General features: G+C 35.7%; 3 protein-coding genes across 4 annotated transcripts; 2 read left to right on the forward strand and 1 right to left on the reverse strand.

Moving 5' to 3' along the window:
• Nucleotides 1-288: 288 nt before the first annotated feature.
• LOC117614041 (Fanconi anemia group I protein) lies at nucleotides 289-7,340 on the reverse strand. 2 transcript variants are annotated; one of them, XM_034342713.1, is made up of 13 exons: nucleotides 6,182-7,340; nucleotides 5,855-5,936; nucleotides 5,549-5,740; nucleotides 5,099-5,163; nucleotides 4,863-5,022; nucleotides 4,241-4,486; nucleotides 4,046-4,162; nucleotides 3,682-3,873; nucleotides 3,407-3,488; nucleotides 1,946-2,871; nucleotides 1,344-1,845; nucleotides 1,074-1,264; nucleotides 289-954 (listed from the first exon to the last, which is right to left on the reverse strand). In XM_034342713.1, exons 1-13 carry the CDS (start codon nucleotides 7,204-7,206, stop codon nucleotides 505-507), a joined length of 4,230 nt encoding a protein of 1,409 aa, XP_034198604.1. In that variant the 5' UTR covers nucleotides 7,207-7,340; the 3' UTR covers nucleotides 289-504. The 2 variants fall into 2 exon arrangements, with proteins under 2 accessions (XP_034198604.1, XP_034198605.1); XM_034342714.1 differs by lacking the exon at nucleotides 289-954 and having other exon boundaries at nucleotides 1,137-1,227.
• A 1,205-nt stretch (nucleotides 7,341-8,545) lies between these two features.
• On the forward strand, nucleotides 8,546-14,366 carry LOC117631689 (glyoxysomal fatty acid beta-oxidation multifunctional protein MFP-a). The gene is made up of 18 exons (XM_034364969.1): nucleotides 8,546-8,971; nucleotides 9,174-9,245; nucleotides 9,321-9,389; nucleotides 9,481-9,534; nucleotides 9,629-9,696; nucleotides 9,775-9,856; nucleotides 10,376-10,431; nucleotides 10,551-10,853; nucleotides 10,938-11,024; nucleotides 11,562-11,736; nucleotides 11,949-12,070; nucleotides 12,171-12,334; nucleotides 12,417-12,671; nucleotides 12,785-12,906; nucleotides 13,066-13,187; nucleotides 13,315-13,463; nucleotides 13,547-13,685; nucleotides 14,107-14,366. Exons 1-18 carry the CDS (start codon nucleotides 8,869-8,871, stop codon nucleotides 14,140-14,142), a joined length of 2,178 nt encoding a protein of 725 aa, XP_034220860.1. The 5' UTR covers nucleotides 8,546-8,868; the 3' UTR covers nucleotides 14,143-14,366.
• Nucleotides 14,367-19,271: 4,905 nt separating this feature from the next.
• LOC117615753 (bidirectional sugar transporter SWEET17) lies at nucleotides 19,272-22,994 on the forward strand. The gene is made up of 6 exons (XM_034344893.1): nucleotides 19,272-19,382; nucleotides 19,487-19,523; nucleotides 19,619-19,832; nucleotides 20,001-20,162; nucleotides 22,392-22,511; nucleotides 22,626-22,994. The coding sequence occupies exons 1-6, from the start codon at nucleotides 19,349-19,351 to the stop codon at nucleotides 22,767-22,769; spliced, it is 711 nt and encodes a 236-aa protein (XP_034200784.1). The 5' UTR covers nucleotides 19,272-19,348; the 3' UTR covers nucleotides 22,770-22,994.
• The last annotated feature ends 3,559 nt before the right edge of the window (nucleotides 22,995-26,553 follow it).

The raw sequence follows: 26,553 nt of genomic DNA on the forward strand, positions 1-26,553 counted from the left end.
CCCTTTCTGGAATTTAAATCCTTTTGGACCTCCGACCAAATTTAATCATTTCATTTTTTGTGTAATGATGGTTGTGTTTCTACCCTTTTGTACTTTCAGCTCCAACTCATCATTCAAATGGTACATACCTATAGGCCTCTTTTGCCTCATTAAAAATTTTATGAGCGAATACATGGATTAGACCAGTTAGTCATAGTAATAAGTCCACTTCCTTGCACTCAAATTCGAATTCTAATTAGACTAATTTAAAGTAACTATTTTTTATACATTTATGAACAGTACGAGAAATTAAAATGAGAGCGTGAAGATCACTAATTTGGGACAAGCAAATCACTACTTTTGCTTAAAATTCTATCGAAGTAGAAGTAGGCAAAATATCAAAACTGAGTTGGCCGAAAACATAAGTATCAAAATTGAAAGATGGCCAACTGACAACTATGAATTTCCTGTATAACATAATTACTAATAGTGTATATACCATTTATCAGCTCCATGCATTTTGTTTTAGGCTTCATCATCAGAGTCCTGCACAACTCTGTTGCTTCTCTTCAACCTCTTGGCACTAGGAAGGCCATCTCCATCTTCATTATCGCCAGAGTCCCCTGCAACCAGAGGACTATTGTCTTCTGGTGATAAAATATGCTCTGACCCATCATCATCTCCTTCATTGTCACCGAGATCCTCACCTGACTCATTTTCAACTGCATTGGAATTGTCCTGGTTTGGTTCTTGACCTGGAGGATCTTCTTCCCTGTTAATGTTGTTTGGGATTATTCTGAAATCCCGCGCAGTACTACGCTTCGCGTGCCTTAATAAATTTACTTTGCACACTTTGCTAAGCTGGATGAGATACTTTTCATAATCTTCTATTTGAAATATCAGCTCCGGGATGCATCTGTTCTCCCTCTTTATTTTGTTGATCATTCCCTTTGCATTAGCATTTTCTTGATGTTTCTGCAACACAAGTATGATGAAATGGAACACCATCATCAGGTAAACCTTTACAATTGAGCAAACATTTGATAGTGCAATGTGATAATGGGAAAAAAGGGCCCTGAGAACTATTATCATACCCCTTGCATAATTGCCACAAAGTCATATAGAGGATTCGTAAGCTGCTTGCAGGTCACCTCCACAAGCCTCAGAAACTTAAGGCTAGGAAAAATCTGTTTGCAACCTTTAGGAGCAATCCTAAGCTTTGACATCTGCGCTAAATGCTTGTAAAACCTTGCACAAAATCGCAGCAAAAACTCAGCTTGAGCATCTGCACAATTCAAAGCAAAAATGCATAAACAGGAGTGACCTACTTTAAGTTCATTTCATAGTACAAACTGCACACATACCGTTGAGGCTCATTGAAGCGAAGGATGATAGTACTTTCACCACTGCTTCTGCCCTAGCGTAAAGATTTTCCTCAAGTGCCAACACCAGAGATTGCTCGATGTTCTGACTAAGATGAATGCTTTTTTGAGAGACTAAAGAGAATGTCTTCAACTTTTTGATGGCCCAATCCATGTCAACTATAACGGCTTCAATTATGTGCAGGATACAAGAATTTATTGTGGGACTTGTCAGATGGTTAACGAGGGGGTATACTTCAGACACCTTCATTGGGACATTTCCCTCTGATCCAATAACCTGTAACAGCACTCTAGCCATATCTTGACATATTATTAAATCATTTGGAGGTGAGCTTAAGCATATAGCCAGTGTCACAAGACTTTTTCCAACCTTTGAGTTTAATATTTCATTGCTCTTGCAAACACTAATGGCCCAAGCTCCGTGGGAGTTACTTAATTTGCATGGCAATTTGCCCCCAAAGATCAATATCATGTCACAAATAATCTGAAAGAAAAAATAGCTTTTTCAGAAATCAATAAATGTCTTTTAGAAGGAAAATTAAAAAAGAAAGGTATAAATCAGCAAGGTCATAGATGCTGGTTACCTCAACTTCACTAAAAAATGAAAGTGCAAGAAGCTCAGAAAATAGAGGCTTCAAGGTTTTCACAATGAACAGTTCTTTGCTTCTTGTATGTTGATCTTCGATTATGGAGATTGTTTCACTTTCATTATCCAAACCCTCATGCTGAAGAGTGGAGATTGAAACCATATCTTCAAGCAAACCAGTCAAGTGTGAAGTCCGTGAGCAAATCATTATCAATTCCTTCAAGCAAATCAAGGCTAGATGAAGATGTTCCTTTTGTTCTTGAACATCTTTCTTTCCTTTAGCTTCCGTTTTGTTTTGATTTGACACCATCTTTGGCCGTGATGTAAGCAAAAATATCAATTTCAACAAGGGGGGACCTAGCACTTTAATTTCTCCATAGATCAAAGTTCTCAATGGATCGTCATTTTGCAGAACAGAGGAAGATTTTATATGACTAAGGGACGCATTCAAGACAAAACAAATCATCTTAGAGCAGCATTTTGATGTCTTGCAAGTAAGCTGGCTATTGTTTTGGGAAGCTGCAACGTGATTAGGATTATCAGTGTTGAGTAATTTCAATACTGTTTGCAATATCTGATATATACTCGAAGTTGCAAAGAAAGAAATTCGTCCTTGTGTCACTTTTGAGTGGCCTGACTCCATGTTGTTTGGTACATCATGAGCGGAAGTGCGAGGATTTCCTCTTCTGATAACTGTACTGTGCCTGGAGAAACCTGTATCCTTATCCAATGAATCATGAAGGTCAACAAACTCAACAAGCTCCTTTTCCAAATCCAATTTCTTTCTATCTGTTGCTTTCTCCAACTCAGTAGCAACAGCATTCAAGACTACTTCAATAATTCCTGATAAAACCAAGGAGCAGCATTTTCTTTTGTCCTCTTCAACAGATGCAGATCCTGGATCCTGAGTTTGACCAAAGATGCCTGATCTGACACATAAAGAAATTAACTGTTAAGGAGGATCTGCCTTAAAAAGGAATGATCAATTAATGTTTAGTTCACCCCTTCTTAAGGGAATTAAGTAGTTTCCACTCTGACTCATATATATTTTTATATATATATATATATATATATATATATATATATTGAATCAATCTGGGTGTTGGGGACAGACCTTATTCTTTCTCCAATACCACAACCAAATAGAGGTAAACTAATGCTTCAGTTAATCTCCTTTTAATTTTCACTTCAAAACCATCCAGATAAATAAGCTGAGAAAATTTAAAGAACTCAGCTAGGATACAGACAATATGCGTCTAACAAAGCACGATAAACTTTTTTTTTCTTTTTGCTTAATGTTTTACCAAGTGCAAATTCCCCAAAAACTAGTCTTTTGAAACATTACAAAGTATGCATACCCCCAAATTTGAAAAAGATAGACCAATGATACTTCACACAACTTTAAGAGAAAACAAGGGAGGGAAGATATGGCATAGGTTAATCAAGTATTTCTGCAAACCTTCCAAATTCTGATTTCTTAGAGACTTCCTTATCTTCCAAAAAGCAGTACAGAAGGAGTCAACAGACGAATTTCTTCCTGCCTGCCAGTGGTTTCATTTTGACATTGTAAGACAAAATATATATATATATATATATATATATATTATCTTCTTTTTTTTCATCAAAACAAGAAATCATATTGTATCAAATAAATAAATAAGAAGAAACAAACAAGGAACCATATGTTATCTATAGCGTCATGAGTTTTGTTCACTACTACAAGCAATCAGATACCTCGTTTTCTTGTGAAAGGGAGAAACCTAAACATGCCCATGACGATTCCAAGGCTTGCTCAGTTTTACCATGCGGTTGTAGAAGTAGCATCCAAGAGATACAAGATAGAAGACAATGTAAGGGCTCTCCAATATAAGCCTTGCCACTCTCTGATTTGACGCAGCAGTTAATTTGTAGTTGAACGTCTTCATCCTGCCAAGATAGTGCTTCGATGTAAAGCATTTAGATTAACCAATGTTTCAGTTTCTTCCCATGAAATTTGACGTGATAAGCCATAAGCTTTGTTCAATAAGGGATCAAAACTTGGAATTCAGAAACAACATAAAGCATCAGAAAACAAGCAATCACAAGCAACTGCATTTACCTCCTTAAAGAACTGGAGGAAGTGAGGCAACAGAAAATCAAAGACAGCCCTCCCACTTGACGGGTCCACCAGCACAAGCTTCACAAGTCCATGATACAGGACTTCCTTGACATTTGCCTAAAAACATGACCCAAATATATTCAAAGGCATTCTTCAAACTAAAAGAGAATAACATTATCAAGATGAATACAAAACCTGCTGATAAAGACATCTCTGTAGCAAACCACTAAGCTCTTGAAAGAGGCCTCCCCCCACGCTGTAGCGTATCTCAGATTGCTGGCTGCTACTAGCTTGGCTTGATGACTCTTGAAAAGATAATGGGTCATCTCTCTTGGATTGTTTTTCTGCAACAATTAGATCAATAACAGCAGCAGTTGCTGCCAGACGAACTGCATCTTCTCGTCTAAACATCGCCTTACGCATTACCAAAATTGTGTAATCCTGCATTGAATTAAACAAGAAAATAAAAATACTTTGTTTATTAACAACTTCAACAAAAATTCTCACTTCTATAATAGCATACTTTGTGCGCAAAACATGACTGTATCAGAGTGATTCGGTACTTCATACCCCACAATTCAAATTTCCTTTCCAGGCTGCATTGAATGTAACATATTGTTTCTAGAACTTTTCAATGTTAAAAAACTGTAGATTCCGTGCATATTCCAGGTAATTATAAATAAATTTAAATATTTATTAGGGAAAAAAAAAAAAAAAAAAACAGAATCTTTTCAATGGAGCTTAAGAACATTGTATCACAATTCACAAGTATAAATGTACAATTTTGACACATATTAGGCAATGGAACAATGACTACCTGAAGATCACGGCTGAACTTGATGAGAGGCAATAAAACAGAAACAACTTCCGCAGCAACTTTGCCATGCATGAAAGTGAAATAATCTAACAATTCCTTCATACGGGAAACATGTTCTAACATGGGATAAGGATAACTTTGAACAAGATTACCAAGCAGTCTGCACATAAACAATAATTAAACCTTAACACAAAACATAGTATAAACATCATTTTTAAGCAGGTCACTTCAATTACCTTATGATTGCCACGCTCTGCTCTGGCTTTAAAGAAAGGATGCGAAATTTGCACTGCTCGATAATCTATAAAACATTGAAATCAATCAACTAATGTTGTAGATTGTGGATGGTTAGATGGCGACATGAACTGGTTAAACATAATTTGCTCTGCTTTCCAATTACATGGAACCAGCTTTATTAAATTGATTTTTTTATATGACAAAAGACACTTGACAGATACTTTTTCAGACCCACTTTCATACACTGATATGCTTAAACCCATTAAAAATCCTACAACTAAACATGTGTGGCTAGAAAGGCCAAGTGATGCACAACAAATGAAGATATGTCTTTGTAAATAACATTCCATCCACGTATATTATTCTTTCCCCCTCCCCAACTACAAAATAAGGACTGAGCACTTTCAAAAGTTAGTAATGTGAATCCATATTCAAACTGCTGGACTGACCTCATTCCTTGCCATATCATGGGCCTCAAATAGAGCTTTCAGCATCTGAACAGCAAGTTCCTCGATGCCTAACAAACCACTTGAATTGCAGGGGTCTTTATGATTTCCGCCTTCCATTGACTCTAGCAATAAAAAAGAAAACTCCAAAATGCTGGGCACAATATGTTCCCTCCCATAGTTGCTCTCATTCACCTAGATTTCAATGGAAGAGTGAATACGTATAACTGTTATATATTTAGATACAATTACCTAAACTTGAAAGAACAGATGTCTACATATAAAAGGTAACAGACGAAAGGCAATTACAGCTCTTAACATGGCCTTCTCCACCACTTTGACATTCTGCAGATATTCTTCCTTCATGTCATCAGGTATCCACTTACAATCTCTGCAAGATAAGAACGAGTTTGCAAATTCAGTCCCAAAGAAGGAAAGAAAAAGTTTCCAAATAATTACATAACTATATACATATTTATGTCTTCTAGAAAAAGAAAAGGGGACCTATATACATATTGTGCTGAAGATGAACGAATGTGACACTTACTGAGACAACTTTTTCATAGTAAGCATTCACTACCACAACTTCAAAGAAAACTAAACAAATAACAAAACTGAGACAAGGCATCAACTCACTCGACAAACTTGTAATCCCGGTACGCGGTAAGCAGAGCTATTTTCAAAGCCCCCATCGAGCTCTCGCCGAACTTCCGAACCCTAGAAACCGACAACAAAACAGCAACAGTAAAATGATTGAAAGCTCTGAGATCCGACCTCACAAGCCCTATCACCTCTTGTCCCAATGAAGGGTCCTGCTTCACTGCAAAGTTCACGTGAAGTAACACAGTCCCTTCAACTTGCCTAACTATGGAGCTCGCCTTAGACGCCATTTTAGACCCAAAAAACGTCACAATCCCTTCAATCACCTCCCTCTTAACAAACCCTTTGGACGCCAAAACCAGCAATTGGTACACAAGCGACGGCAAGTCCTGCAAGTCTAAGCTAGACATTCCCACAAATACCTTTTCGACAAACTCTCGAGCCCTCGTTTTATCGAGAACCGGAAAGTCCCGGACAATCGAAACCATCTTGCTCACCAACCCTTTGGACCAATTGATCCCCAGAATCTTATCAATCACCGAATTGACAAAATGCCCACCGCCTTCGATCTCCTCGGCATTTCGAATCAAGTTGAAGCAGCGGGGAAGGAGATCGAGGATCTGGGCATTCTCGGAATCGACGATTTGGGGCAAAAATGACACAATGGGTTCGACTATTTGGGGAAGTTCGGTGATGGGTACGTAGGGTAAGAGGGTGTGGAAGAACTGGATGGTCTTGAGGGAGTTTGGATCGTGTGGGATTCTGAAGGAGGTGAAGAGGTCGGTGTAGGAGAGGAGGACGGAGGAGAGAAGAGTAGAGAGAGAGTGGGTTTGGGGAGATAGAGAGATGAGGGAGAGGAGAGAGAGAGTGTAATCAGAGACTGGCTTCGACGGCGAAGAGGATTGAGAGCGAGAAGTGAGGTAGGAGAGGAGGGTTTGGTGGGACGAGGTGGTGAGGAGGAAGGAGGGGATTGGTGAGCAGGATTGGGCCAATCGTATGATATCGGCGTCTGATAGAGGTTGCGGCGGTTCCCTTGGGGCTGTGGTTGTAGTTGGGCTCATGGTTGCTCGGGTTTTCTCTGAAATTCTCAGTCGCCGCAAATTTGATGGTGGTGGTGGAGAGCGGTTGAGGGAAGCTTGCTGTGGACACTACAGTAGGGTCTTGTTTCTCTGTTGCGCGGGAAGAGTTTCGTGCGGAATTTTGGCCGGGGTTTTTTAAATTTATTAAGCGCTTATTAACACTCGGTTATCGTACCTTTTTTCTCAAGCGTTTTTAAATTGAAAAGTACTTTGTTTTTTTTTTTTTTGGTTGGGGAGAATTTAAAAGTTTTAGAAATCATTTTTTTTGCGCTTCGATTCACAATTTTTTTTTTGGATACATTGTGAACCAAAGTGAACTCTTGGTGACATGCATTGAAAATGAAATCATATTGTAAAACTAAATGTGATAGCGCAAAGATTGATGCAATATCTTGTTGTAATAGTATTTCATTTAGCAATTTGATCAATTCAATTTTTTTGTTGAAGTTTTTAAGTTTATCCTAAAAACATTCAATTTTGTAAACGTTAATAGTAATTTTGAGCATTGAAAGTATACTAGAATAGAAAGAAAATGACGACACCCAAACACAATTTTGATTTATTCAGTTGACTGTCACAAAATTCTTATTAATTTTTTTACATGCAAAATAGTTATAATTACCAATTCATGACATTATATTCTCTACTTGGACATAAGTGACATGTAGACTAGCTCAAATGTCATCAATGAAGTGTTTCAATAGATCAAAAATGCAAGATTAAAATTGAAAATAAAAAAGAAAATACATGATGGGTGCTTTGATCAAATTTGCAGGTGCACAATTCATAACATTAGAAACACTCGAGCCTATGTATGTGAGTCACTTGGGTAACTTTCACCAGCATCTAAACATGAGCTTGAGGCTTAATCCGGTATGGATATGCAGTCCATCTTCACCTTCCTTCTGCTTCTGTATACGACGCGTGTCCCAAACTGGAGTGCAGCTAGCACGAAAGTTGCCGAATTTGATTTGGGCACGCTGTCTTTCTTCTATCTATAGAGTAAGAAAACGACGACGACATCGTAATTCGTGAAACTTGGAATGAGTATGAGCAACCGACTCGTCCAAGTGTCTGATCTGATCCGTTTATCTTCCAGGGAATACTACTCCACGCTCCCCCGCGAATGGGTCACCGAAGCGCCAGCCAATCAGGAGACGCCAGCACAATAATCGCGTGATTATGATAATATATGGATTGGGCTTTTAGACGTCTGACGTGGCTTTCTGATATTGAAAACTTCAAGAAAAAGTGTATTTTTTTAGTGAACAGAAGAGGCGGGGCTTCCCCGCCCCGCCACCACTGCAAGAAATATGCGTGTCATGCAACGACCCGTTCTGGTTGATTATCAATTTTTTATTTTTTATTTTTTCTATTCATAAATGCGAGTAAAAATTAGAGCGTGGTCACTCCCTCCCCAGAAGTGCGAGTAAAAGTAGAGCGTCGCTTGCTCATCCATTACACTGCAGATCTTGCCAAATTCAGTTTCCTTACAAACCTTTCCAACGTCACTCTGAAACAATCGATCACACACAACAATTAAAACGCCCACCAAACGAACCTATCAAACTTCCATTAAAGAAGGAATAGCGCCTGTTCAAATTGAGAACCAGAGAGAAACAAGCAAGCAGAGCAAACTAGCAAATGGGTAGCAGAGGAAAGGGTCGTACCGTTTTGGAAGTAGGAGCTGATGGCGTGGCTCTCATCACCATCATTAACCCTCCTGTCAATTCCCTCTCTTTTGATGGTATTTTTGTTTTCTTTTTTTCTCCAATTTTACCTATCACACCCTTTCAATTATTTGGTGCGTTTTAGACTGATATTTTGTATATGTTTGAATTGTTACTGGGTTTTTTTAGCTGAAATAATTGCTCGTTGATCCATAATTTGATTGAATTAACTCTATTGGCAATTTGGCAATAACCCAAAACGGCCTATCTCTCTTTCAGTATTATACAGCTTGAAGGACAATTTTGAAGAGGCTTTGCGCAGAAATGATGTGAAGGCAATTGTTATTACGGGTAAGTGGGCAATTGGTTCTTATTTTTTAACAGCTGGGGTGGTGCTAATTGATGTCTTGTGTTATTGGGGAACAGGTGCAAAAGGCAAATTTTCTGGTGGCTTTGATATTACTGCTTTTGGTGGACTCCAAGGGGGACAGAAGGGTATGTTTGCTTTTCCATGCTTTTCATATTCTAGTAAAAAATAATGCATTACTACATATTCTATGAAGTTGTTCTTGTTATTTTTTTACAGACGAGTCAAAGCCTGGTTTAATGTCTGTGGAAGTCATCACTGACATTTTTGAAGGTATATATCTGTTTTGTTTTGTTTTCTTAACATTTTTTTCTTTCTAATCAATAGTACGTTGAATTGACCTACGATGGGTTGCTTAATTTCCCAGGTACTAGTAAACCTTCAGTTGCTGCCATTGATGGCCTTGCACTCGGGGGAGGATTGGAGGTTGCAATGGTATGTGTTGATATTGTCTTTGACTGAAAGTTTTAATACTGGATTTTGTTCGATGAAATTTTGATGTTCTCGTGTTAGGTGTGCAATGCCCGAATATCAACTCCTAATGCACAATTAGGCCTGCCCGAACTACAGCTTGGACTTATTCCTGGATTCGGAGGTATGGCTAAATCGATTAAGAAATGTTGTTTATATTTGGTAGTGGCTGTTATGGTTGAGAAAATGAGGAACTAAAATGCTTAACACTCTTGAGTCTGGAGTAATATTTAACTTTTCGGTTGATGTTCATGCCTACCACATCTTACTTGACCTAGCTTACCATTTTCTGCTCTTAATATCTCCCTAAAATTCTAAAATTATGTTTTCACTGCAAATTTGAGTTGAAAATGATGCTATCAAAACCTGTTGAGATATTATCTTGAAATTCCTTCATATTGAAGGCTTTAACTCAAGAAATGTTTAATTTTCAATAAACTGTACTAAGACCTAGTATCAAATACTTCCTTCACCTGGATTGGCAGTCGAGGCCATCCCCTGTTCTGTGGCTGATCTTATTAGCCATGAAAAGAGAAAAAATAGTCGCATTATCATATCAGAATGTATATGGCATATTGGCATTGTTGACTTGATATTCCTTTCATTTTTTAGATTGCAATCACATGATCCTGAATTTTCTCAGGGACGCAACGGCTTCCACGTCTTGTGGGAATCGCAAAGGCACTTGAGATGATGCTGGTCTGTTGTGTATTTGGTCATTTCTCAACATCTTAATAACTTATGTAGTTTTGACATGCTAACTTTATTAATACTGATCACATTACCTCCCCAATTCCCCTTTGTGTGTGCCTTATTAGACATCAAAACCAGTTAAAGGGCAAGAGGCTTGTGATTTAGGCCTTGTCGATGCTATTGTTTCACCTGATCAGTTGGTGAGCACTGCACGCCAGTGGGCCTTGGATATATTGGAGCGTAGAAGACCGTGGGTTGTTACTCTTCACAAGACTGACAAGTTAGAGCCCCTTGGAGAAGCTAGGGAAATGCTTAAATTTGCAAGAGCTCAAGTCAGGAAGCAGGCTCCAAATCTCAAACACCCATTGGTTTGCATTGATGTTGTTGAAGAGGGTATAGCCTCTGGTGGCCGGTCTGGACTTTGGAAGGTTTTTTTCTGTTTCAATATTCTCCTTGGCCTTGCCAAAATTATTGACGTGCAATTATGAGACATTGTGTTCTGGATTTTGCAGGAGGCTGAGGCTTTTCAAGTACTTCTGCATTCTGACACTTCCAAAAGCTTGATCCATATCTTCTTTGCTCAACGTGGAACATCAAAGGTTTCTCATCCTGCAATAGCATTTTTAAAGTAGATCACTGGCATTAATTATATTATACTGTTAGTTTAAAATGATATAAACTTGATCAATTCAACCAGATTTGATTCCTATTGAAGCAGAATGATTGCGTGGTACCAAACTGGAGGAACTTTTGTCCATACGTTATCATTTAGTTGCTTTTCAATGGAAGGTTTAAGAAGTTTTGAGCCGTGCTTGTTAAACTGCCATACCCTGGTGACTGAAATTTAACTGGCGTAGGTTGAAAATTCACAAGAATAGGCATGTCTTTAAAATCTGAACTGCAAAATAATCTATTATAATGTATATAAGTTTTTCAGTCATGTAATTAATCTAAAAATCTTGGTATATTAATGATATAAAAATGGATACTGCTCCATTGCTACAACCGATTATTCTTGGATAAGAGTAACACTATTACACTCTCTAAGTTGCAAACTTAAATTCAGCCTTACCAATATTAACCACCTTTTCTTTAATTTTACTTCTTAATACTTGTCCTCTCATAACCATATATAGGTACCTGGGGTGACTGATCGTGGTTTGGTGCCTAGACGAGTTACTAAGGTTGCTGTGATTGGTGGAGGATTAATGGGGTCTGGAATAGCAACAGCATTGATTCTTAGTAGTTATCCAGTGATCCTGAAAGAAGTAAATGATAAGTTCTTGCAGGCTGGGATTGGTAGAGTCAGAGGTGAGGCTTGAAGTCCTTTTTGAGATTAGAGCTTCTACTTTAGTATTTTATGTTCAGTTCATATTTGTTTCTAAAAGCTTTATCCTTCTAATATTTTATAATAAATTATATATACTAGTTGTCTTGGTTCCTGTGTTATAAATTATAATGACGGCTCCTTGTTAAGTTTTTGTAATGCAAGTCTGCTATAAGTTGTCAATGTTGTGGTCCAGCCAATCTACAGAGCCGTGTCAAGAAAGGAAAAATGACTCAAGAAAAGTTTGAAAAGACCGTCTCTCTTCTTAAGGGTGTCCTGGATTATGAAAGCTTTAAAGATGTGGACATTGTCATAGAGGTAGTTCGCAAAGCATGTTGTTTTTGGTTCACCGTTATGTTATTTTGCTTGAAAACAAGAGGAAAAGGTCTGAAATATTCATTTTCTATGCTTGGAGCAGGCGGTTATTGAGAAGGTTTCTCTAAAGCAACAAATTTTTGCGGATCTTGAAAAATATTGCCCACAACACTGCATACTTGCTAGTAATACATCCACAATCGACTTGAACCTCATTGGAGAGAAGACGAAGTCTCATGATCGGATTATTGGCGCCCATTTCTTTAGGTAATATTATAAAGTGTACGTTTTCCCTTGTTTATCTTCCTCAAATTGTTAACTTGATAACTAATTTGTGCTCTCCATGCAGTCCCGCGCATGTCATGCCACTTTTGGAAATTGTTCGTACTAATCAGACTTCTCCCCAAGTTGTTGTCGATTTGCTAGAAGTTGGGAAAAAGATAAAGAAAACCCCAATTGTTGTCGGAAACTGCACAGGATTTGCTGTAAACAGAATGTTCTTTCCTTATACACAAGCTGGTCTTTTGCTTGTTGAACACGGTGCTGACGTCTATCAGATTGATAGAGTAATCACCAAGTTTGGAATGCCTATGGGCCCATTCAGGTCAATAGTACTTTTATGAAAAATTATGACTTGGTGGTTCCTTTGTTTTTCCCCACCTTTAAACCCTGTTGTTTTCCGCTGAACTGACTTTTATATTTTATTTATTCATGCAGATTGGCTGATCTGGTTGGCTTTGGTGTCGCTATTGCAACTGGCATGCAATTTATAAAGAATTTTCCTGAGAGGACATATAAATCAATGATTATCCCTCTGATGCAGGAGGATGGAAGAGCAGGTAATAATTTGTTCTTGAAGCTTACTTGGCTAGTAAAAATATTTATTTACAAACTTCTGTTAAACTTCAGCACAGATGAGTATGTATTTCTCATTTTCTCTCATAACAAAAAATAAAAAATAAAAAATAATCTCATGATATGGTTTTATACTGTTTTAGGTGAAAGTACTCGAAAAGGGTTCTATACTTATGGTGATAAACGCAAAGCTAGCCCAGATCCTGAATTGAAAAAATATATTGAGAAGTCGAGGAGCATTTCTGGTGTTTCAATAGATTCTAAGGTTTTTTTTTTTCTCTCTCTCTCTCTCTCTCTCTCTCCCCCCCTCTCGTGCTACTTCAAGTTGGATGACAGTATCTGAAATATAAAAACTATGAATCTGACTCATGTTTGTGCCATCTGAACAATAGCTATTGAAGCTATCAGAAAAGGACATTGTGGAGATGATATTTTTCCCCGTTGTGAATGAGGCCTGTCGAGTGCTTGCTGAAGGTATTGCTGTAAAAGCTGCTGACCTTGACATTGCTGCAGTCATGGGCATGGGTTTCCCACCTTACAGGTTTTTATTTATATATTTTGTTGGGAATACCTTCTTAAACGCCATAAAATGCACCAATAACTTGTTTGGGCATTTCTGATCAGGGGAGGCATCTTGTTCTGGGCTGATTTACTTGGATCCAAATACATATATTCAAGATTGGAGGAATGGTCAAATATTTATGGTGAATTTTTCAAGCCTTGTGCCTATTTGGCTGAAAGAGCTGCAAAGGGGGCTTCTCTGGTAAGAAATTTGAAACTATGTGATGTTTATCTTGCAGTGACTATCTGAAACAAACTCGGTGTTTCATCATGAAAATTGTTTATCAATAGTATTCCTTGGCTGTTAGTTTCGTCGATTTCCTGTTGAACAATGTTACAAATCTGAAGTTTGTCGCAACTTACAGGCCAGTGAAGGGCTTAGCTCACTCAAAAAGCAAGAGGCTTATATTCCTATACATTTCCTTTTTCCTGTAAACATTCTTGGAATATCATTTCTGCAAAAAGCCTCTAACACGTGGAAAATTGTACAACTGAATGTTATCTCATGCTTCATGAACTCAGTAGCAATCGTGGGTTGTGTGCTAGTATAAATTAGAGTACCGGTTATTGTATATTTGGTATCTGTTTCTTGTGTAACAGTGCCTTCCACTGCTTCCTTGCAGAGTGCTCCGTCGAAGCAAGCAAATTCTCGGTTATAAGAAAGTTTTCCCATTGCTTTGGAGTTCTTGGTTCTAATTTTCTTTAGCCATGTTGAAGATGGCTCAGCAACAAGTAAGGTTTAGGTATGAATAAAAATGTACACGAGGAGATAAGAGCATATGGGAATGTCAGGATATGTAAACAAGTGATTAACTTGGATAATAATAGAAGTTTGGATGATAATACTTCACATTTTCATATATAGTTCACATGGGATTTTTCCCACAAAGGGTAATATATATATATATTCCTCATTGTTTTAAATTAATGTTAGTAATATATTTGCCAGCTGAAGATTAATACTCTTTCTTTTCGTCATCCTACTGTAAAGAGTATATGGCTACAGGTTCCTTGGAATCCATCGGCCTGCTGATTTATGATTTTAAAGCTGTGTCACATCCCATTCGGGTGCGTGCATGGGAAATCAGTGACACAGCTACAGATTCCGATATGAATTTTAAAGCTGATTTCAAAGTTTTTAAGGTCAGTTGACAGTCATTCGTGTCGAGGCGCGCACGCGAATGTTACAGTTGACAGTCGGTCGAGACAATTACATTCTTCTTGTGTGAATGACTTACTGACTGCATTTTCGTGTGTGCGGACTAATCGTAACGTTGTTCTTATGATTGACCCCTTGACTTGTCAAACCATGATCATTAAAAAAAAAATCTATTGGTCGGATAATATGATCATCTTCAGACCTCCCAGTAAGCACGATGTCCCTATCTTTCTTGTAGGGACATGGGAAATCAGTAACAAGGTGATATAATTTAAATTGTAAACCCTATTTTTTCTGTAAACTTTGGGGAATTGATTATCAAAATGCGACACGACGTGAGGGTTCATCTACCAGTCAAGACTCAACAGCCACGTGATTCACAACCTCACCGTTTTATATGCAGTGAACGTTAAATCTCAACCATTCTAAACTTAAGCATAACTGCACATATCATCATTTGTGCGTTTATACGGTACTTTACAAACATACAGTATGATAGAAAAGTTCAATGATTATTGTGGGGCATCTTTTGAGCTTCCTCACACATTCTAAATATCTTGTTTCCCGTTTTATTTTCTTTTCTACTTTTTTTTTTTAGTACAAGCGATAGTCTAAACTATGAGGAGAATTTCTCACGAGTTTTTATCAAAAATGGCCAAAATTTACCCCATACTTTCATAAATGTCAGTTTTTATAAAAACTTCCAAAAATAGCAAAAAACTCACCTAAAATTACTCAAATGCCCATGTAAGTAAAAACCCACAAAAACCTTTTAAAAAAATGCAATCTTTGTTTTCAATTTGATTTTAAACATATATAAAACACAAAGGTTTGATCCCATGTTATATCATTGGAGGAGTTGGACCATGAATATGACTTGATTCCTAGCTAGTCCGAGTACTGCATCCACCCAACATTGAGTTGAAGCAAAGCTTTTGTTCTATGATCTCCTTCATCTCCATTATCTAATTACTTAATTATCTCTAATAAGCCATGTATTTGTATTATATATTTAACAAGGCATTCATAGAGTTATTGATTCATCTCCGCAATGTTAAAGTTCATATCGGAATCTAATTAGCAACTTTGAAGTCCATATATGGCTGACAAAGGGTTGTGCATGGCCTTCAATGGTGATAGCATCAACATGGCTGACGACAACTAATAATACCAAAGTTTCGAGCCCAATGACAGAGACAATAGATACTAACATAGGGGAGTTTTTATGTTTAAAATCAAATGAAAACATAGATTACAGGTTTCATGTTTTGCTTTTTTAGGTTTTTGTGGGTTTTAGTTTTGAGGGCATTTGAGTATTTTTTAAGTGAGTTTTTGGCTATTTTTGAAAGTTTTATAAAAACTGACATTTATGAAAGTATGGGGTAAATTTTGGCTATTTTTGATAAAAACTCATTTCTCACAAACATACACAACTATAATGTTATGGCTGTTCGAATTTGAGACCTTTACAAATCAATACCCTTTTCTACTGGATTAGACTCGTTTACATCTTGAATGGAGAAATTTTTATATTATTAGATAATAATCATCTTGAATGTCTTACTTTAGCAAATGCCATCCAATACAAGAAAGTAAAATTTTATTTTGACAAAAATACCAAATTTTTTTTCTCTCTCTTTTCGTTTGACAAATTGATACATTGGGATGGGATTGAAGTCCCAACCCTTTTGTCTTCCCTTCACTACCTGGGTTAAAATGCTTGCAAACAATGTTCTTTTTATTTTTCCTTCCTTCTGCTTACAGAAAGGAAAAAAAAAAAAAAAAACCTAGCATGAAGCTTTAGAAACGTGCATATTTCATAATTTATAATTGATAAAACGATGACGTTGATAAAGAAGAAGAATGAAGTGATGAGTGTACGCATGTTAGTACAATATTAAAACACAAAAGTCTTCATAATATATAGTTTGCTCTTTATACTTGTCATTTGTGTTGTCGCTGCTATATTATACTACGAAAATATCAGATCTCCAAATCTTTTGCTTTTGAAGATGTTCCTGTCCATTTTTGTCCGATTACACCAAACTATTCCTACAATTTGAGGTTCGATAAATTGCTCTTCTAGGATAGGTTTTGAATTCGAGTCCTAGCATCGGTACAGCGGATGTGAATTTAATATGTTATTACCCTCTCAATAAGAAAAGTTTTAAAACAATATTCCACCAAAACAACAAAACAACAAAAAAGAAAAGAAAAAAAAAAGAATTCGGAAAGCAATAATGCATTGGAAGGATATGGCCCCATATAATTATTTCAAGGAATCCATCACCTTCCTTTGTTTTGTTTTCAATGGAAAAATGAAGGGCAGAAATTTCAGCACGTTGCACACGTTTGAGAAATTGGCCAACTAAAAGGCAAAATCAATTTTATATATGTGATAGATATTAATAAATTAAAAGCTCCAATATCTGATTAGGTGATGATCTGCTTTTGTATATTGTAAATTGTAATGAATTGGTTGAGTTGGTGAGACATGGATGGCACATCAAATGCACAGCACACTATTAACAACCAACTACCAAATACACCAACAATATTTCATATATAAGAAATTATTATTATTATTATTTATTTATAAGTAATAAGAAATAGGTTAATTACATTGACTTGTAATTTATTTTTAAATTCTAGGGTTAACAGATGAGGCGGGTTTTCTGTAATTGGTCATAGCTAGATTAGCCTAATTGAGTACTTATATATCATTGCTAATTAAAAAAATTTATCAAGCTAAATTAGTCTGGAATTGAATATTTAATTAGCTATTGATCTAGTGATACGTCTTTTTTACAATTGAAATAAAAAAAATAGGAAATATAAATATCGGTTTGACTCTTCATGTAATGTGGTGAGGGTTCATTTTTCCCTCCCTATTGTCCAAAATCTAATGTACGTATATACAATCTCCACTATACCATAACAAATATCTGTTCTGAAATAAAAAAGTATAAAAAATATTGTCATCCCAGTCAAGTTCAAGGCCCCGCCAGTACCAATTATTTGGTCTGTGTCAACAACACTACAGCAATAAATAAGTTAAAATAATTTGGACCATCGAATTAAAGGGGGAAAAAAAGAAAGAGGAGCGAGAGTAACATCTAAAATAATCACAAACCCTATAATTAAATATTTATACTATTGAAAATGAAGCTTTAACTAGGCCCACCATGCACCTTTCTACTATTTTTAGAAGATTCATAATATCAACAACGTGAATATAAAGACACGAAATAGTAGTCTTATTAAAATTTTCTTATGAAAATTCAAACAAAGAAAGAGTATGTGACTAACAAGAGAGTTACAATTCAAGTCAAGCTAGACCGTTTATAAGAGAAAAAACGAGCAGACTAGAGAAAAGAAAAACCCCAGAAAACACACCCAAACTTCTTTACATTGTCAAAGGAAACCTCCTATGAAAAACATAGTCCATAAGGCACTCAAAGTCACACTGGTATGCTAGGAAAGAAGAATACAGAGGGAGAGCATGCATCAGGAAGACAAAACTGGCTTGGGCCACTTAACCTGAGACAAAAATCAAGCTTTAATGCAATCGTAGGATGCTAGGCCTACAAACGCTGGATGGTGAAGGCTTGTGACGAGGACGCAAGAAGGCGAAGTCGAGGGCATTGATGCAGAGAGAATGAGCGAAAGGAAGTGACGAGGGCGATAGGAACAAAGACTCTAGAAGGCGTGCGGGTAGAGAGAAAGACTAAGGAAGGCAGACAAAACTGAAGAGGAGGTGACGACGCATAGACCAAACCCTAATCCTAACTTGTATCTCTCTTCGCTAGCGAGAGAGAATTATCATAAGGTTCCGTGCACCTTTCTACTTATTTCCACAAGAAACTGAAAAAATGTTGTATTAATCAAACATCAGCACAAAAGAAGATGATTTCACTTTCTTTATATTAAATCTTAATTTTCGAACCAATTATATAACCAACAACTCTTAATCTAGTTATATTTCTATTTTTTAATGTTAAAAAAATATCTCAAGCACAAACCTTAAAGAAAAAAAACCAATTATATGAATAAATGGGGAATATGATTATGATGATAAGGATGTTTCTTGTTTTCTTTCTCGTAAGGAGATACTTATTCTTTTTGAGAATCACAGTTTGACATATATGCAAGAATAATTCATCAAAAACACAAAAAGAAAAATTTCTGCATACATGTTACATTGCTATTGACAAAAATATAAGAACTCTTATTTTCCGATGGTAATATATTTATTAAATCCCAAATGATCTGGGTTTATTTCTTCCCTGAAGCTTAAAGTTACGTCTAGCTAGCACGTGACTTCACTCAATTCTTCTTTCGTTAGTTTAATTAATACAGTAAACTAATTAGACATAAGACTTTTTCCCAAACAAGAAAAGAAATAATTCTCACTTGAGTAGACCCACAACTTTTGGGCCAAAGAAAAATATAATTTTTAATTCTCAAAGAACATGCGCAAGTATATTACCATAAATTATTGAACCATGTTGATACTGTGAAATGCTTCAAGTTTTTTTTTTTGGTCAAATAAATGCTTTAAGTTCAAACCATGTATATGTTAAAATGAAGAAACAAGCTTTCTTTATCTCTCTCTCTCTCTCTCTCTCTCTCTCTCCAACCTCCTATAGCTAGCTAGCTCTCTCCTGGCGCCTGATCCAAATTGAAGAGGAAAAAGTTTTCTAAATATGGAAGGATTAATTTTATTTATTGGGGTCATAGGTAAGAAAACCACTAATTAAGTTTTAATTTGCATTAATTATTTAATTAGTATGTAATGTTTTTAGCATAATCTTTTCTGATGGCAATTTTCCTATAATTTGCAGGCAACATCATCTCAGTGCTAATGTTCCTTGCTCCTGTGTAAGATCTTAATCTCATGCTAATAGTTTCAACTAAGCTTCCAAACCCCTCGAAAGAGAAAGAGCTAAGAGTTTTTGAATTATATATAAATGCAGCGGAACGTTTTGGAGAATTGTAAAGCACCGATCGACGGAGGACTTCGAGAGTCTGCCTTATGTTTGCACATTCCTCAACTCCTTCTTGTGGACTTACTATGGAATTATAAGGCCCGCCGGAGGATTACTTGTGGCCACTGTCAATGGTTTTGGTGTCGTTGTTGAGATTATCTACCTTATTTTGTTTCTGGTATATGCCCCAGCAAAGATGAGGGTAATGTTTAACTTTCTTCACTCCTTTCGTTACAGTCTGTGAATTCAGACGATTAATTTTATAGATCTTTTTTCTTGAATGTACGGTCCAGATTCACAGTTTTTTTAAAATTTCGTTTGTGGTACATCTCAATTGACGATCTATTTTATGTCGGCAACAACATTTCAGGCAAAGACGGCCATCTTGATTGGAACCTTGGATGTGGGTTTTCTAGTAGCTGTCATTTTAGCTACCTGGCTGGCATTGCAGGGAGAGACACGTATTGATGCACTAGGGTTCATTTGTGCAGGCTTAAACATCATCATGTACGGCTCGCCGCTAGTTGCCATGGTAAGGACACCTAAATTTTGCTCACTACACCCTTTTTTTTTCTTTTTTTTTTCTCATCGAACCCTTGGTTGGTCCAATAATTAAAATCTAGGTCAACTTCTTTTTTTATTTTTTATTTTATTAATTGGTGAGGAGGGATTCAAATCAAGACGTTTTGCAAGAAAAACCCTCTGACCTAATTGCTAGTCGGTAGGTATATGCCAGACAGTTTTTTGTTGTTTTAATATGGAAGGGAAAAAAATTTGCCTTCTTTAATTTCTGTTTGATCCCAACCAAAAGAAAAAACCTTTTGTTTGATCCTTTTCTTTCCGTCCAAACCATTCATTTTGTTGAAATCTAGAAACTCAGGTCCCATACCATGGAGTAGTTGGAGATAGCTGTTCGAAAAACTGCATTCGTAGGGTCCGCAGGCTACACAACGCATTCGTTGCATAAAACTGTTATCCATATTTACCACGTAAATAAGCATTTGTTTTCACATCAAAAGTTTAGTAAGAGAGTACTTTATTTACCACGCAAATAAGAAAAATGATTAAATACTTTTTTTGTCACTGAATTTGACACGAAAATTCAATTTGGTCATTGATAAAAAAAAAAAATTAATTAATCAAATTGGTCACTGTGTTTCTCAAAGTTTACAATTGATATAGACATTTCGTTATGTTTTGTTAAGTTCAGTTTTTATTGTTATTTTTTTAGGTCTTCTTTTTCTATTTCAATGAGTTATGGTATATTGGGATATTAGAGTTTAACAAATTGGAGGAAATCTTATGTTGAAATCGAAATTGTGAGATATAATAAGGAAAATCAAAATGTCAAACCAAATTAAAATGAAATCAACAACATACCAACATATTTTGGAGCTCTATCACCTTGATTGCCATCTGAAGTCACAATGTGATTCTAACTGAATCAATTTAGGCTTCAATATAACATCCAATCTGTGATCTTATACATCATAATTTTGATTTCAACTCAAAATTTTCCTCAATTTGTTAAACCTTAATAGCAAAATATATCCTAACTGGTTGAGTTAATTAGAGGAAGAAGACTGAATGTGTTGCCTAAAAAAATAAATTGCATTGAGCGGAAGATAAGGGTTTAGGAAACACAGTGACCAATTTGGCTAAATTGTGTTTTGAGTGACCAAATTGAATTTTTGTGTAAAACTCAATGACCAAAAAGGTATTTAACCATAAGAAAAATAATTAGCATATACTTGTTTCAAACATAAATCAGCTTTTTTTAAAACGAAAAAAATGTTACATGTAACATCAATGGCAAAACCAGAAATTTTTCAATGGGTAGCTAGCTAAAGTTATTAGCTCAAAAACCAAATAATCTTTTCTTTTTTTTTTGTACTTACAAATTTTATAGTTTTTCTAGAAATAAAAGTATACATCAAATCATATAAACCACGCTTGTTCATAATTCCATGACTAATTTCCAATAAGTGTTTTTTGTGTGTTTATTCTAGAACCTCTAGTGCATGGCTAAATGCTAATTTCCAATAAGTTTTAGCATAAAACAAATACATATTGCAGACATGGGCTTAGTCAAGTTGGCTAGAGCGAATGTGCTTCCCACTCTGCACCCGAGTTCGAATCCTCCTCTTCGTATTTTAAATTAGATTACAGTAAAATATCACTCGTATAGAAAAAAAATACATATTAAATGCAACCAAAAAAACACATATTATCAAAATGAACATATTTGTACATATTTTAATGTGTATTTTATTCAGGCCCTTCAACTAAATTAATAATAATAAAAAATTAAACTTTTTTGGACTTTAATAAATTAATATATACTTAGCTATATTCAAAACAAGTCAAATATATAAGTTTAATTTTTTTCTTTAAAATCCTCAAAACCCTCTCTGGGCTATAACCCACTGTAGCCATTAACGTAGTTCCGCCCTTGTGTTACATATAGATTTTCATTAACTCTCGTGTGTTAAGTGAAATCTATTATTTGAATAAGAAGGTATATGGACCAACAGTCCCGATTTCTTGGATCACAGGAGTCCAAGAGATTGTGGTCACCCACCGTTGGATATTAATCCAATGATTTTTTAAAAAAATTTAAAAAAAAGTGCAAGAATGAGTGAATTTTTTATTATAGCATTTTAAGAACCACCTTTGCTTTGCCCTTATTATTGCTTTATGCACGTTTGGAATCTATTATATGAATTTTGACATATCATCATACATTTTATGTTATTTTCAGAAAACAGTGATAACAACTAAGAGTGTGGAGTACATGCCATTCTTCCTCTCATTTTTCTTTTTCCTCAACGGAGGGGTGTGGACTCTCTATGCTTGGCTCATACGAGATGTTTTCCTTGGGGTAATAATTCCTATCCCTTTTTTTATATATAGAAAATTCTAAGCTTATTAATGCAAACATTTTTCTTTCTGAAATAAATAAATAAATAAATATCTCTTTTTATGCATGGTTTAGGTACCAAACGGGATTGGGTTTCTTCTTGGAACAACGCAGCTAGTGCTATATGCGATTTACAGAAATGCCAAACCAGCCGATAGTATTTCAAGTGGGCTGCTAGAAGAAGGAAGGCAACATGGAGAAATATTGGAGACCACTTAATTGGCTACACCTCTAGTGTTCTTAAATCATCTGTTTTTATGACACTTTTTTTTTCTTCTTTTTTTCTTCCTATGCAAGTGTGTTTGGGGAGTCAGTTCATTTGGTGTATGCGTTAGGTGCATGTGATAAAACAAAAAAGAAAAAAGAAAATGAGAGAGAGAGAGAGAGAGACAGCGTTATTTTGTATGGCCTATATACGTACTGGTATGCATAAATGTTGGTTCATCTTCTTAGAGGGAGGCCCCTTGCTTGCCAATGCCATGATCTAATGAGTGGGCTACGTACTGGCCTCACTTACGGCCTGCTCTTATTCCCATCTCTTTAGTATTGGGTTTATACTAAGAACTCCACCCAATTTTCCCTTTTATTTTTTTTTATTTTTTTTTATAAGTGATATTAGAAGACGGAGAATTGAATATGAACCGAATTCAAAGGTAAACATTATAGAGTGACACAAAAGTGGATTACAAGGATTGCATCTATAGTCGTATTGGATGGAAAAAATGGCTGTAATCTTTAAAATTATTATTGTTTCGGAATGCTTATCCATAAAACTTAGACAATGATTGAAATTTTTTTAGGACCTTTCCTATTGAGAAAGACGATAGTATACTAAATTCACACACATTATACGAATGCTATGACTCAAACTTAGGACATTTTATGCAGAAACAATTGCTCCAAAATACTACACTAGTGAGTCCTTCACAGGCAAGGATTGATTTGATTATATTGAAACCGAACATACTGTCCTCTCCTCTAAATTTCCTATAATTCATACATTCAAACCTTGTTTATCTTTCTCACTTGTTTAGAAGAAGGAAAACCTGGGCTGCTAAGTTGTTTACGAAAGCAACCCCAGCCCAATTCTACCATTCGAGGACCTTGAGAGAGGCCATAATATATGATATTAGGCTTCTTATGGCAACTTGGCAAGTACGTCAAAAACCCATTCCGACCAATAAATAGGAAAAAAAATATTCAGCGTTTGAAACTGAAATAGTGGAATAAATTATATCATACATGTGGAAGAAGTTCTCCAAATTAGGACAAGGCCCATGAAAGGAAGCAGCAACAAATTCTTGATGAATTTTTGGGTTATTTACACAAATGATTTTAGACTTATATTTAAGTTGCATTTTGTTCCTTCAATTAAATTATTTATTGAAATGATTAACCAACTTTATATTAATCGGTAAATTGATCCTACCGTTATATTTACTGTGAATTTTAATCAACTCAACGCTACAGATGGAGTATAGGATGGGTAACCTCAACTAAATTATTTATTGAAATGGTTAACCAACTCTATATTAATCGGTAAATTAATCATACCGTTATATTTACTGTGAATTTTAATCAACTCAACGCTACAGATGGAGTATAGGATAGGTATATGTGTTTTTTTCATACCTCAAAAGGATTTGACAAAGTTGTCTTTTTCATAACTCAAGAGGGTGCTGGATGTGGACATGCTCCCCTGAAAGACATCCCAAACCATTGCACCAGACCAGCCATGGAATCAAGAGACAAAGCCTCACTTGCATCGTAGCCCTCCAAGTTCTCACTATAAAAGAACCCATCCTTTTTCGTTCCTCTGGCCTTAGAAGCATCTACTCCTCTGCATCTTCTTTCTCTCATTCGCCTCCACCATCACCTTCATTGCCATGTTCTCCAGGTACCCAATTGCTCGCAAGGGTGTTGGTGTTAAAAGGGTTTCAACGAAAATTTTAATTTTTGGTTTTTCTTTGTTTGTTTTATTTGGGAATTTAGCTCTGTTTGATTGTTGAAAAAAGGAAGGAAGAAATATTGGGGGGTGGGTTGCAGGGATGGGGGTGGGGGAGGGTCATGGTGGGTTTTTTTTACTATTGAGCATTTTAGTTTTTAATTTTCATATAAAATTGATTTTTATAGTATTTTATATAGATTTAATTAATTAATGAATATTTTTGAATAAATTGACGATTTTAACACTAAATTAACGGCAATATTAATGGAAAGTAACGGTAGAATTAATTTGTTAATTAATATAGAGTTCGTGGACCATTTGAACGAATAAATTTAAAGACCATTTGAATAAATAACCCATTTAATATTATATAATTGTACACATCCAGTTTGATGTACAAGCAAGCAAGCATTAGCTAAATTGAAATTGACCAGACTCAACTGCCAAAGGTAGAATTAGGTTAACCAACTGACATTATGATCCCCAATCAAAGCCTCAAAACCCAAATAGTACCCCACGATTATTATGCATTGCATAACTGACAATACTTTTGGGTGCACCTTCTTGCGCATCCAATTTAAATTGTTATTAACGAATCTTCAAATACATGTGTCGTATTAAAATCGTTCATTTTCTGAATTACTATTTGAATATTTATCTTTTAAGCTAACGAATCTTCCATATGTATTAAATAAATAGATGGTTTACCATGAAGATCTTAATTGTTATCAAAATCATCAATTTGTTTAATACATATGCATTATTAGGAGTCTCAATTTTGGTTGATTTTTAGTTTGGATTGTGATATGGGTAAAACTAGAATCAATAATAATTGGACTTTTTTGTCCGTTTGAGGCCCTTTCCGGTTACCATCTTATCCAACTTTTTTGCTATTATAGCAGTCTATTCAGACACAATTTACAAAACCAAAAACCTGGAAATAAAATGATTTCTAAATCCTCCTTCAGTAATCAAGCAAAAGCAACGGCCCAGAAGACGACTGCCAAGTGTGGAGTTGCTGCATATGCCGAGCTGTACGACTGCAAAGTAAACAAACCCATTATTGAAATAAATAAATAAAGCTGCATATGTATTTAATATTTTGTAGCATGGCTGGGGTATTAGGCTACCGTCTATTGTCCCCATAAAGTCATTTTAGTACGACAAATGTTTTGTCTTATTTGTCACCAAAATATTATTACTTTATAACCACTTTAGAGTAGTCTATACTTTTTAGTGCTTTTTCACGAGAGAGATTTTCACGAAATGAAGGGCAGGCTAATTTTTTTTATGTGTTATTAGTGAGTATAACAAAATAATATTATCTTCGTTACAAAACTAAACAAAATTAAGAGTTATTATTATATCTGATAATAGTTTTATTTTAGTACCGTGATATTAGGGTGAACACCACAGAAAGAAAGATTTGGATGTCACTGAGTTGACAAGTTGAAGACGAAGTGATGATGGACGGCTGTGATGATTTGGACTGAATGAGTGGGGCAGATCATCTGATACTGATATAGATTTACTGATAGTTGAAGGGTCTTGAGATATCCAGGTGGATGGGGACGGTTCAGCTGGAGAGAGCCTTCTCTAATCTAATCATGTCGCATATTCATTGTCATGTCTCAAAATGCTATCTGTTTGCATTGTAATGTATGGTCTTATCTTATGGCAATCAATTAATTAACCAAGAAAATTCGACCAAATTGTACTCGCACCAGACAATCACAGCAAAGAAGGAACCCTATGCCAGGTTTTGCTGATTAGTTTGTTCTCCATGTTGGTAATAGAAAAAGCTCAATCCAGAATGTTCATTTGATCTAGATGTACTCATTTTCAGTTCATCGAATTCTATTTGAACAAAACTCTCGGATCACCATTGTAAAAAATAAATATCAATTTTGTACGAAAACTCAGTTACTATACTAAAAACTCACACGTAAACGACCATACTCGAAATTACATACTGTTTGAATTCATTTTATTAAAAATATCATATGGGATCATAAGGGTAAACATTACACACTAATTAATCTCCATAAATTTGAT

The sequence above is a fragment of the Prunus dulcis genome, chromosome 1, assembly GCF_902201215.1.
Source record: "Prunus dulcis chromosome 1, ALMONDv2, whole genome shotgun sequence".
In the NCBI taxonomy this organism is placed as follows: Eukaryota; Viridiplantae; Streptophyta; class Magnoliopsida; order Rosales; family Rosaceae; genus Prunus; species Prunus dulcis.